General features: G+C 47.4%; 1 protein-coding gene across 2 annotated transcripts in view; it reads right to left on the reverse strand.

Moving 5' to 3' along the window:
- The window catches only part of ADAMTS8 (ADAM metallopeptidase with thrombospondin type 1 motif 8), a 198248-nt gene extending 185290 nt beyond the window's left edge, over positions 1-12958 (reverse strand). Inside the window, exon 1 of one of the 2 annotated variants that reach the window (XR_014979811.1) lies at positions 11538-12958. Coding sequence is in view for 1 of the 2 variants with exons in the window: in XM_085647223.1 (XP_085503349.1) it covers positions 11538-12353 (816 nt within the window). In the remaining variant the exon portion in view is untranslated. The remainder of the gene's footprint in view (positions 1-11537) is intronic. The other variant, XM_085647223.1, reaches the window with a different exon arrangement.
- Positions 12959-13839: the final 881 nt, after the last annotated feature.

Below are 13839 nucleotides of genomic sequence, written 5' to 3' on the forward strand. Positions count from 1 at the left end.
CCGGTGCTGAGCACCGTCACTTAATTGATTTCCGGTGCTCGACACCGGCACCTTATTGTCAACACCACACGTAGGGGAGTCTGCCACAAGGTGGCGCTGCTCATGTTATTTAGAGATGAGCAGTATAACAGTTGTTTAGGAAAACAATATACATAAAACAACCACTAATTACCTGCCTCCTCAGCCATTTATTTAGCTTTGGGGACCTCGAATAATCTGAACTGTCGCATTTACATGCGAGAGAGATGGTTAGTAGTTGTTTTGGCAGCGATGACAGGGGCGATGGGTGGTGCAAGCTGCAGTGACCTCCTGGTCAGAGCCCTGGCACTTAATATTTTACAAATTAAGCACTGCCTGGCAGTGACGTCTGCAGTGAAGCTGGAACAATTTTCACAGTGGGGGTGCTAGCCACTGGAGTCAGCTCAAGCAAATAATAAGAAAGCTGAAATATAACTGTGTCCTGAATTAGTGAGTGTAGTGAATGAGCGAATCCTTTACCTTTTGCAGCGTAAGGGCATCCCCTCCACAACTTTAAAAAAAAAATAGTCTCCAGTGATGCACATTTTCCTAAATGTAAGGGAGAGAGATGGTTTAAATGGGGCACATTATAGTCTGTCCATTTATTGTAGTAGATGTAGCCTTGTGTGCATCCCTCAATATATTAGTGTACCCTACCTTGTTTTTAAACCCTACTAGGGCCTGATTTATAAAGGTAAACTTACACTGTGGTCATATCAGCCAATGACTGCCAGTCATAGTGTCTTTTAATAATCGGACATGCTGGGCCGGATTCACGAAGGGTAATTTACACTTTGGTGTAAGTTTAGGATTGTTTGCTATTAAGAAGGCTATTTTGCTAGTAGATTATTCACGACTGCAGAGTCTCTGCACATAAAAAGTTAGGCTAGTCCTATCATTGTATGTGCAGAGACTCTGCAGTCATAAAGAATCTACAAGTAAACTAGTTTTGTTAATAGCAAACAATCAAACTTACACCAAAGTGTTAGTTACCCTTCGTGAGTCAGGCCCAGTGTGTCCGATTATTAAAAGACCCTATGACTGCAGCCGCGGCCGGACAGGTAAGAGCGGTGGGCGGTGGGACCGGGTGCGGGGTACTGTTTGTTTTCTTACCTTCCCTTTCTTCCCACTCTCCTGTATTCTCACTTTGCCTGACAGTCGGATGATGAAGATTAAGCTTCCCTTCCAAATGATTATTGGTGCACACTACTGCAACCACCAGCACAAATTAAGCTCTGCAGCCAGTAACAACATTTGAAACAAAAGTGCATCGGTGGGACCAGCATGTAAAACAGCCTTGCCTGTTGGGTGGTCGGTGAGCTCAGAGCCCACTGTAAAGAGCTGTATGCTGTACGTCACGGATATGAGCCCGGGCAGGGCTGGCTCTGCCTTTCATTCTCCAGCCGAGGATTAAGTCCAGTCAACTTCCACCTGATCCCTTAACACGCCTTAAAGGTGACATATGGTGAACGACGTCATACAAATGTGACTAGAACCAGAAGCGGGTGAAGAGACCTGCTCCGGCCGGACAGGTAAGAGCGGTGGGACCGGGTGCGGGGTACTGTTTGTTTTCTTACCTTCCCTTTCTTCTCACTCTCCTGTATTCTCACTTTGCCTGACAGTCGGATGATGAAGATTAAGCTTCCCTTCCAAATGATTATTGGTGCACATTACTGCAACCACCAGCACAAATTAAGCTCTGCAGCAAGTAAAAACATTTGAAACAAAAGTGCATCGGTGGGACCAGCATGTAAAACAGCCTTGTCTGTTGCGTGGTCGGTGAGCTCAGAGCCCACTGTAAAGAGCTGTATGTTGTACGTCACGTATATGAGCCCGGCAGGGCTGGCTCTGCCTTTCATTCTCCAGCCGGGGATTAAGTCCAGTCAACTTCCACCTGAACCCTTAACACGCCTTACAGGTGACATGTGTAAACGATGTCATACAAATGTGACTAGATACAGAAGCGGGTGAAGAGCCCTGCTCCCCTTTAAAATGACAGGTACGTGGGTGCAGGCCCCGGATTTTAACTCTGGAAAACCTTGAATCCCAGGAAAGACTTTCACCCCTTCACTTTCCAGCGCCTGCTAGTGTTGCACTTCAAGGTTACACCATCTGAGGTGGCTGCTCAGAAATCCTCCCCAGGGCCTCCCACCTTCCTTCCGACTGGACTCTCTCTACCCGCCAGCCCTCTTATCGCCTCACACCTGCCGTGAAAGCCAGCACCCTGCAGCTATGCGCCCTTCTACCAACTCCCGCCTAAACATCCGAAGTCCATACAATGACTACCATGGCGAGCTGGAGAATCATGTAAGTGGCGGGACTCAATTCATTCAGTGAGATGGCAATATATGTGATTGACAATATGTTCCTAAACTGTGTATTTCTTATGAATATAGCAGTTAAATGTTGTAAGGTTCAATGTTATAAGCACGAGTTAAACGATCTCGAGTGATATCTGCTCTGACCTGTAGATCAAGTCTTTAATAGACGGCCACTGTCATTCAGCCTTCATCCTTCCAAGGTCGTCTAATTGCGTACCTTTCAATTTAGTATCATTAAACTGGGCTACGATAGCGCCATGCAATTCGAGCGCTTAGAAGGAGCAAACTATGCCGTATAAAGATGCATCTAAAATAAGTTGCTTTTTATATATTTGAATCAGATCCTTACTCCGTATCCAGCATTACTTTACTCCTTTTTTATTGGCAATTCTTCAAACGCTACATGCCGCTGGCAGGCTGGTTCAGAGGGATGTAATCAATTCATGTTATTTCGCACCTACTGACAGTTTTCGAGCTTTGCCTTGCTATCCATAGGAGATGTTTATAAACCCTTCTCAATGGCATTATTTTGTTGCGACCCTGGAAGGATGAACGACTGAGTTGACCCCGCTGGGGTGCAAACGTATATCCTGCAGGCTAAATCCAGTGTTATGCCCCATAGTAGCACCTTTCTTCTGTCTCCTCCTGCTATCTTTAGACGCCTGGTGCGGAGCGGGAATCGGGTGCACAGTTATGTCGATCAGACGATCTCACGCTGCCAATGTATGGAAGTGGTACATCCCGTGACAGGCTTCCCTTTCACCTGGTATAATTGCAACATGACAGGGGAATGGAAAGACAGGGCGGATTGAACTACTTAAGTACCCCCTTCTTGGTTCCATTAATGAACGCAGGTGTCACGTGCTAAAGCGCCTAAAAAGCTAAGGGGATAAGCAGCGCCTTGAGACCTCTTGCTCGTAAAGTGTGCAGTACGTCAGCCGCTTAGTGACCCACCGAGGGGTCATAGCGACTGTCGTGAGGTGCGCGTATCACTGAGCGGCGCCCCCCCAGGTCGGCACAGAATGGACCTGGGCTTCACGGAGAGAAGTGCGTGTCCGATGATTATATTGTTTAAGTCAGAGGGTAACCCAGGGTTACAGCCCCAGGCCTCGAGTTCCACAATTAATGATTTGACCACTAAATCACATTTACACCCCAGTACACTAAATACAACCTGCTTGTCCAGTCTCTTTGAGACGCCGAAAATCTGTGTCCTGAATTGTGTCACGGCGATGTTTAACTCGGTCTGCCGTGGGTGGTCGAGACTACAAAGGCCGGTCTGTTGTGTTAAAGGCTTTTGACCAAAGCAGCGCTGGGGCAAGACAGAGGCAGCGGCAGCTCGCGGGGCTGGAACTGTGCATGCGAGTTCATGTAGTATGCAGGGGAGCGGCGTTCCGGGAGTGCAACGTGCCACAGGAGCACGGCCCTGGAAGTGAATGACATAACTGAAAGATAGCGCCTTCTCTTGGGCTCCCTGGAGGGTAGAATGGGGAGGGCCCGGCGCACAGCGATCAAAAGTAGTATGTTATAGCGGGAGTTTCTGCCGACCTAATGATTGTGTCTGTTTGTAATGTAACTGGTGCTCATAATGCGCCCTGATACCTTCGGGTCGAGTTCGCGCAATAAAAAAACTGCAAAAACTAAATAAATACAGAAATAGGGCTGTTTTCTTCCTCAATGAGGGGCTTCCATGGCTGATGAATGATGTTTATCTTTCCTAGGTTTGCATCTTTCATTCAGGGGATGAGGTGTATGCGTGGCTGTGCAGCGCTGCGATCTAAGTGTTGGCCCGCCTACATTACTCAACCAACTGGTGTGATCCTCGGCAAGCTCCATTCTCTCCAGGTGCCTCTATTCCCGTTTTCTGCACAAAAAAAGCGCCTAGAAACAAACCGCAGAGGATCGGGATTAACGGCTCTCGAAAATCCCACACACGTTTACATACTCTTTCTTCTATCAAATTAATGTCAGCCACGAAGTGGGATTACCCCCAAATTTGGATCATGTTTGCAGTATCTAAGAGGCATATTATCAAGGTCCGGCGTTAAAATTATCGCCAATTTATCGGCAGAAAACTGCCGCTAAAGCGGCGATGAGGGGCTTGATAATATGCCGAAGAGAATTCCCATAGAAGCCCATGTTCTGGTGTCAACCTGGGTTTCTATTGGAATTCTCAAGGGCATATTATCAAGCCCATTATCGCCGCTTTAGCGGTTGTTTTCTGCCGATAAAGCGGCGATAATGTTACCGCCGGACCTTGATAAAATGCCCCTAAGTGAGTTGGCGGAGAAGCTATTTTAACATGCCATGCTTGTTCCCAGGTACAATCAGACCGGCAGCCGCGTAGCTAGGGGGGTGCGGGGGGGGCGGTCCGCCCCAGGCGGCACTATTTTAGGGGTGGCCGGTATCGAAATCAACACGACACAAAATAATCATTGGCAGCCAAAGTGCATTGCGTAGCATAACTAAGCCTTGATTAGCCAGTGTGTGTAAATGCTACTGCCTTGCACGCACCACATTAGCTTATTTTAAAAGTGTACCTAAATGTTTGGGTCCGGGGCCGTCAATCTGGTAGCGCGCGAAAGCGCTACCAATGACGGCCCTGCAAACATTTATCATGCAGAGCCCACTCATGGCAGACTTGTAAACTGTCCTGTTGTTTAGCGCGCTGCACGCACCAACGCACGTGGTGACGTGCATGCATGCATCCAGTGACTGACACCTCACAAGCTGTTGACCCGAACCGACTCTCTCCCAGTCTCAGCCCACTGCCCAGAAGCCAGTGGTTCTCAATCTGTGCGCCGGGACGCTCCTCTGCGCCGTTAGGGGCGCCGCAAACAGATGCATATCAATTTGGGAACCACTGGACTAATCCCTTCCTTTTACATCGCTGCTACTTTGCTCTACGACCTAAGTTGAAACTCGTGCTTTCTGTTCTGCAGTTCAGTTCCAGCTGAAGTTTTCCTTTCGGTGTACCGATCTCTTTAGTAGGTCACAGCAAGACAATGCAGGGCGTGGAAGTAGGCAGTGCTCACGCTCCGATGTAGAAGTTGCGCCAACAGGAGAGCCACTGCCAGCATCAGCCAGAGGTAGCCCACAAAGGTCAGCTTAATGGCCATGCCAAGCGCGGATAGCATGGCCCAGGCAGCTGACTTGCAAAGGTAAGAAAGAGTGCGTGTGCTCAAAGGTGCCTCACTGTTTTATTAGAAAGGAGCAACATGGACGCGTGTTTGCTGTTACTAAGTGTGCGGAGCCTGCAGGCGGTGATTTTGTAAACACAGTGGCATCATCTCATCCTGTGTTGTTAGCGATCAAATTGAATTAGAATATCAGTGACTTTCTGAACAGTTGTTCACACTTGCTCTGCAGTGTTAAAGCGAGGATATTCCATGTACAAGTTCTGAGGGATAGAATACAAAAACCACATTTCCCCAAGAGCAAGAATTAAGAGTTTCTTGCGTCAGTGGACTGCTTCAACTCAGCATATAACCAGTTTGTAAACTGTCCGTAATTTGTAGCCACACCTTGAAACCAACTACTTGTAGGAATCGAAATTTTTGATTTTCGTATGTAAAATGATTTTTCCCCCGTGGCTATTAGGTGTAGAATTTTAGCATTGTACAAGTGCACGCGCAGTTGGGGTCTTTCAGATTATCCTAGAGAAACACTGTGCTCCGAGATGTTAGACTTGCTCCCAGTTAGTGACACTCAACGTATCTTCATACGCTGTTCCCTTTAGGCTTTCTTTTTTATTGCACACAAACGCATTGCCCTGCTCAGAGCTAAGAGCATGCTTTGGATCTGCAATTATGAACGAACATATTCTAAGAAGCAAATAGGTCAGACTTTTTTTGTAATGCATGTTATGTAACACAGGTGGACATAATGATGATTATGGTTTGTGATTTATTTTTGTATGTCTGTGTTTGTATGGATTTTTGAGTGCATAACAGGTACATTGCTTTATCCATGTAATATATACATAGTTGAAATTTGGACTGATAGTGATACAGTTAAGATGGGTCAGTTAAATTAAAACATGATCACTTTATCAACATAAAAAAAGCTAGAATCGTAAAATCTGTTAAAAGAAAATTTGGATGGAATAATAGTAGAGGGGAGAGTGACAGCGGGACCAAGGTAAGTCCCCTCCTGCTGCGGCATTGACTAAGTGCTACTGGTACTTGAGGGGGATAGAGGTTCTATGGGTCAGCAAGTCCAAGATGACCAACTCCTTCCCTGGACAAACTGATGGGGCTTGAGGGGAGACGGTCAATCCCTCCACCCCGGGATGTAGAATGAGACTGCTGGCATAATGAGTGAGCTTCAGTGGAGAAGCAAGAGCAGGCCCAGGATGACCACTACTCCACGTGCACACTGTGTGCACACTGCGGACAGACAGAGGAGACAAAAAGTAAACACGTCATCTCTGAGACGCTGTAAGAGCACATCTGGCACACAGTGTCCAGCAAAGGCTGGATGGAAGACCCTCTAGCACCTGCATCCATGAATGTGCACACAGCTGCCACTGTGGGGTCTGCAGGCAAGAGAGAGGCTGTATGATATTTTACCTTCATCGGCTTCATCCCAATTATTTTCAGGGAGAAAAATGGAAGTACTTCCAAGGCCAGGGTTCCATCACCCCACCCGCAAAAAAAGAGTAACAAATGGGGAGCCACGGCCAACAGCCAATACGTCAAGGGAGCCGTGATTTGAAAAAGTTTAGGAACCACTGCCATTAGCGAGTGACTTGCTTCACGTGTCACTCTGACTGAGTGAGTCAGTTGAACCTCGGGCGCCTGGCTGGGGCAGGTCGTGTGAGAGTAATACTTTTACTTTCAACTCTCCTTGTGCTGTGTGCGGGTCGTTGGGAGATTCAAGCAACAGCAGGTTCGTTTCCCCCTAGTTTATACACTGTTTTTTGAGGTGGCACTTCTGAAAAGATAAAATACGCGTCACTCTGGGGGTGACGTTAGGGAAAGGAGGACAGCGCACCGAATAGAAGTGCTTTCTGTGTCATGTGTAGAGAGAGAGAGTGTGTTGCAGGCTCTGGCCTTGCCCTTGGACCCAGGGACAAACCTTCACAGTAACGGGAAAGTGTTTTAAATGGGCCTGCACATGTAATTATTTTTCTCTTCGGTAATGGAACATTATTTTGCAGCTTTGTAGCAGTGTAGCTGTGTTTAAAGCAGAAGAAAGTTCCTTGTATATTGAGCAGTTTTGGGCAACAAACAAAATGGCAAGTTAACTCTGGTGATTGATTTACCTGCTGGGGAGAGATGGGAGGTTCGTCTAGTGGCAGTTTTCACTTGTGTAAGGTAGCCCAGAGGGTTAATATCGTAGCGACCACGTATTTGCATTGCTGATGTGACATTCCATGTTTGCAGTGACTTCTGAATGACATTTCACAGCAAAACGTAACACTTCAAAAACACTTTAAACTGTGTTAAAATAATGAATTGTGCTTTAAGTCATAAGCTTGGACATCGTAGCACTATAAATACAGAAGTCGTTAACCACCACTCCTTACCTCCCTGCCAGCCAAAAATCTGTTCCTTTACTGTCTGGTTACATTAATCTGCAGTGACGGAATTAATCTATAAGATTTCATAATGCAAACAAATGCATTTCCTACTGACTACTTTAACTTGGATTTATCTTTAAACATACAGTGTGCCTTTATTTTGAATGCTGTTACCTGAAGGTGAAGACAATCAAAACTAGTGACTGAATAAACCTATTTAGTCCTCCAACCCTCATCCCCCTCGTCCGGCCTGGTACTGCCCCAGCTGCAGCTCTCAAGTTAGTCTAGTGATCAGGTGCGCTGGACTCACCTGTAGTATTCTGAAGGTGCTGCCGGGCAAAGCCTGCAGAGTGCGTGGTGGACCGGTCTGCAGACATTGCTGAGGTTACCTACAGGCCCAAGGCCTGCCAGGCAAGGCTACTCTTTGACCTTCTTAGTCACTGTCTCTTGCTGTTACACAAGGTGCTCCTAAGTACTAGTTAGCAGTGCCCCCTTTAAACTGCGCCCGCCACTGCCCACTGGACAGTCTACAGGGAACCCTTCGTGATTGAAGGCCAGGCGCTGGTGATGGCTAAGTTGCTTGCTATCTTTAGGCAAACTGTCCATAGGGCAGAATCTGGGATGTTCACAGCAGAAAAATTCCCCCACACTGTTCCAGTGCCAGCTGCCTGCCAGCAGCACAATCATAGAGAGCACGCTGTGAGTCTCACAAAGCTATTTGCGTGGTGAGCATGGTAACAGGAAAACAAACCAAAATTCAGCCACTGGCTGGGATTTTCGTTGCAGGCTTTCTGTTGATGGTACAGAAGTGCCGGATCCTGGCTGTGTTTATGTTCTGCAGTGACACCAGATCACCAGGTGGAGGGCCGGGCCTGGTACAAATGTATTTAAGCTGCAGGGCAGAAGTATATGTGTGTTTTTAGAGAAGTTTTGACACTATAGGTCACAACGCTACTCCCTAACAACCAAAGTGTAGTCGGTTATAAGCTCCTAATTGCGGCGCTGGACAACCAGTAGCGCAACAGGTGCTGGTAGTAGCTGCGTTTGTCATAATATGAAGCAACGTGTTGTGATTCTTCCAGGAGCTATAGTATGCGTGACTAACAAATTTTAGTGCGGTGATGTGGACATCAGTACTAAAATGCCTTAGTCCAACTCCTAATGTGTGGTACTTGGCAAGACTGTAATACGCCTGCTGCAAAGGACCTGTGCCATGCATATCAAAGAATAATATTTTATGGGCACAGCTCAGTGGGTTACTGCTTTTGTCACAGAGATTCTGTTGTTACTGTGTAGTTCATAAGCTACATTCGTAATCTAGAACAGTGAGCTATGAACTGCTATCTAAGAGCTGCATGGTACATGTTAGAAAATGATGTGTTTTTTCCCAGTCTTTCTATTTTGATGTTACTAAGAAAGGTTTGTTTGGGTAGAAATACATTTTTATTAAAGTCGATCCTAAATACTTGTGTTATGTTCTGAGTCTGTCCTTCTCCGGACCAAGCACTCTTAAAAAGTGCCTACCAGCATGGGTGGTATATGAATCTTACACCTTTTGGTGGTCTTTGCCTTGTATAACATTTTCTATGCACTAATTCACAAACGTATGATTCATTGTGTCTGGATGTGTAATTTTGAAAATGTGGAAAGGTTTTGCTTTAGGAGCAGGGATTAATGAAGTCCTTTTTAAATGCGGACTGTAACATCTGCAGTTGTAAAGCAAGCATCCAAGCCTTTGGGCATTCTTGCTGTTAGATAAGATGTTTGTTACTGATGAGGTATGTTTCACACAGGATTCCCTATTAGGCACACTATGTCATACCACCTTCAATTCTGACCTGCTCTGGAGGCACCATGTTTGTTGAGACTAAGTGTGGTGGGGCAGCACATGCAAAGAAGGTGGGGACTGTGTCTGACAAAGGGTAGGGTGTTGAAAATGCACTGGAGAAAGTTAATTATCATGAATTTCCAATGAATGCATGATGATGCATAAAGCACAATAATGCATGAGATTCCATACATACTAAATGGTACCTCTGCTGTGAGAGAACTCATGTAGAGGTGTGCACCATATGCTGTACACACACACACACACACATGACTCCCCTATGATGTCCCATTCTTTTTCCATCTTCTTTGTCTAAGGGTAGTAATAGTTAGGGACGTCTCTCAGCCTTGCCATTATCATTATCCCATACATACTTGATGGTACCTCTACCATGACACTCTTATTTAGAGGCATACTCCCATTCTGTGTGAACCGTCTTTCTCCAAGGGCAGCAGCAGGCAGGAGTGTCTCAGAGCTTAGCTAGTAGCATTTTTCCATACACACTAAATGGTACCCTTGTTTTGAGAGATCTCATGTAGAACATGCTCCATAAGTAGCATGCACACACAGTACTCCCTAGTGCTGACCCCAGTCTGTTTGCCCTATCTTTCACCCAGTACAGTAGTAGGCAGGGGTGTCTCTGAGCTTATCCAGTAGTATTCTTCCACATATACACAATGATAGAGATCTCATGTAAAACATGCACCATAAACAGTATGTAACTTTATACTCCCCAGAGCTGCCCCTATTCTGTTTACGTGTGAACAGGACATGGAGAACCCTATGCCAACGAGAAGTAGGGTAATTGTATTATATTCCATCAATAGTCCTGTGGGATTTATTTATGTTCTACTTCAATCTTATTTTTAAAAAATGTTTGTAGACTCAATTCTATTAGTCAGAAGAAAGGTTCAGGATGCCTTCTTATTTGAATAGAAGTTAATTTGTTGTCTAGGAACGATATAGCTCATAACTAGAAAAATAGAAAATACTCATGTAATGAAAGATGTAATGAAGATGAACTGTAAACATCTGCGTCGTGACACGGTGTACTGTGCTGTAAACAGGACCTGCATTGCTGACATGGATTATCTTTAGGGTTTTTTTATGGCCATTATTGAGAAAGGTGTATATATTTTCGTTCACACTTTGAGCATTTCTGAGATATTGATCCATGCTTTTGCCTTGAAATTTAAGGAGCTGATTATAGTGCCCATTAGTGATCCATTGCAAAGTCAGTTTTAGGAGCTGCTCTGCTTAAATCCACGAGTGGCTGATAGGTTTAAAGGAGCTGCACAGCCTGGGATGTCACTGATCAATGGTGATATGAGAACCCGACTGCGCGTATGATGAACTATTAGCGGCGATACTACGTTTCTCTCGGACCTCTTTCAAGTGCTCGCCGTCCTTTTTCCCCAGCACCCCTCCCCCCCCCCCCCCCAGGGGCGGCAATCTGAGGTATAGCCCCGGGCGCCACAAGCTCTAGCTACGCCTCTGCAGACCGGTGCTTTAAGAGGAAGGGTGGCTTGGGGGAATCGGGCGATCTGCAATGGGGCTAATGCAGTGCTAAAATGGGTTGCAATGAAAAGTACTGAAATCTGCCAATACAAAGGCAATTGTTTCAATGTAGACTATAAATGTATTTTAACTGCTTCTCCTGAAAATCTGGCATATATATCTGACCTTCCTGGGTCTGTATTGGACACCCCTGGCCTAAAGACAGACACTAACCTGCATGCTTGGTCGTTTCAGCATGCAGCCAGTATTGTACAACAGAGAAGTGTTTAATAACATTCAAAAAGCTCTTTAAAACTCATTCTCCCGGACGCCAGGAGCGTCTCCTTACCTGAAGCTCCTTCCCGTAGAAGCGGACCATGGAGGCGTCGGCCACCAGCAGGGTCTCCACGAAGCGGGCTTCGGACACGAACCTCCGACGGCGGGCCGGCTCTGGGTGAGTCCCCGCCGTGGGTGCCCAGTCCTCCTCGGTGGCGCTGTCTACGGGACCTGGCGCGTGTATGTCCGCTGTTAGAGTGCCACTGTTCGAATCGGGGTGCCCCCCAGGGCCTGGGCGCCCTCGCCGCCGGATAAGATGAGGCGCCAGGTGGTTCTCCATTCTCCCCGGCACCCACGCCCTCTCTCCCTGCCCAGGGCGCCTCCCCAACCGTGCCCCTTTCAGATGGGGCTTGCTGTGGGCAACCGGTTGGATGAGGTACTCTTCGCCGTCCACAACGAAGGATCCGCGGACTCCTTGGCACAAGCTTACCGCGGCCAGTGACTCTCTGCGCCCGTTGACCGTGCCCGAATAGAAGCACCCCCTGAGTCCGGCGCTGACCTCACTGCTGCCAGCCGTGCCCCCGCCCCTCCCTTGCCGCAGGTACTCCACCCGCAGACCCGGTGCTAGGAAGCTGGCGTCAGGTGCCAGGCGCAGCAGGAAGACCCTCCCAAAGGCAGAGAGGCGAAGGGACACCTGCTCCGGACTCCCCTGCACCCTGATTGGTACCGTGTACTGCTGCTGTGGGTCGCCCCGGGTCATCCCCTGCACCTTCCCGTGCAGACGGCCAGTGGGCCCTGCCTGGGTGCTTGACACCAAAAGAAGCAAACACGTCAACACCAAAGAGCCGCCGCGCTCCACGGCCCGGTGCAGAGGGGCACAGGGTGCCATAGTGACACCGCCGGAAAAAGTGCAAAAGCAAGAGTTAGGGTATACTCGCTAACCTCACAACACTCTAGAACGTCAAGGGGAAAGTGCAGAGAGTGTGCTGTGCCAAATAAAAAATAAAAAAAACTCGAATAAATATATTTAGCTGCCCTTGAACTAAACGCCAAAAGCAACAGGACGAACAGATAACTACGATGCAGGCTGATTGATTGCAGCCCAAGTTGTAAATAAATAGAGAGTTTGCTCAAAGACAAACATCGTACGCTTAACTCGACCCTTTTCTCAATAAATACATATATAATTTAAAAGTGGGACAAACACCGGCGCCCCCTTGCCTCTCAAAAAGTACGTTGTTGTCTCCAGAGGCTGCGCGTTTCCCAAATTCAAGTCAAAACAGGATCAGGAAAAAGAAGCGGAAACACCCCGTTAATAAATTATGTTAAAAAACTATGATTACTGGAGCTGAGTGAGCCCGTCGTTGTGAGTGCCCAGCCTGCCTCCCAGCCCTGCCCCTCGCCTGTGCCCGGTTCCCGCAGGGTCGCAGCCTGCACACTGCCGGCCTCCGTATATATACACACGTTCTTCCCCCCTCTTTCCCTTTCACATAAGAGGTTTATTTTTGATCGCTATTCTCTGCGCGGCTCCCAGGGCCCCCTCGCGCCCTCCCTTCTTGGCTCCCGGGAGGAGGCTGGCTGGGTGGGAGGTAGGGGAGAGAGCGAGGAAAAAAACTTTTCGAAGGAGATGTTTAAAGCCAATGAGACGGCAGGGGATCAAAGACCCTCCTTTTACGTTGACAACTCCAAGATTTTTTTTCTCTTCTCTTTTTTTCGCTCTCTCCCCTTTAATATTAACTCTTTCTACCCCTCGCAGGTCTCACATCCGAAATGAGCTCGGATTAGGTTGACTCGCTTCACACCACTTGACTGTCTAGTGTTAGACGATGCAATGCATAACTCAGGACCGGGGACTAAACTATTTATCACATATGTGCTCACCTGCCTTTTCACTTAAAAACTTCCTCCATCCATTGGTCTCAACGAGCGGAAGCGCACATGTCACCTTCTGACCTCTGTTCAGAAATGAAGATAGCTTGGCTTAGCCTGCTCAAGCCTCGGGAGCCAGGCCCAAAGTTGGCCAGTGCCCTCAACCCCCCCACCCAACCCCCACACCAAGGTTAGTTTAGAAATGCCGTATCACAAGTACGCGTCACCCGGTGAGGTTTTAGCGCCATTTAAATACCTAGCAGCGCCACGAAGCCAGGTCTTGGCAAACGTTCCGCTTCAGGAATACCCCAACGTCACGTAGCAATCTAGTATAGCATAAAATGCCAATACAAAACATAGAGAAGTGAGACGAGAGATAACATGCCATGCCACACCACACCACAGTTTTGCATAAAATAGTCCAGCATACCCCACCATAACACAGCAGTACAGTTGTTGCTGCTTTGCAGCCTGTGCTCTGAGGGGACGCAGCGCCTCCGTAATCG

This window comes from Triturus cristatus, chromosome 3_2, assembly GCF_964204655.1.
Source record: "Triturus cristatus chromosome 3_2, aTriCri1.1, whole genome shotgun sequence".
Taxonomy (NCBI): domain Eukaryota; kingdom Metazoa; phylum Chordata; class Amphibia; order Caudata; family Salamandridae; genus Triturus; species Triturus cristatus.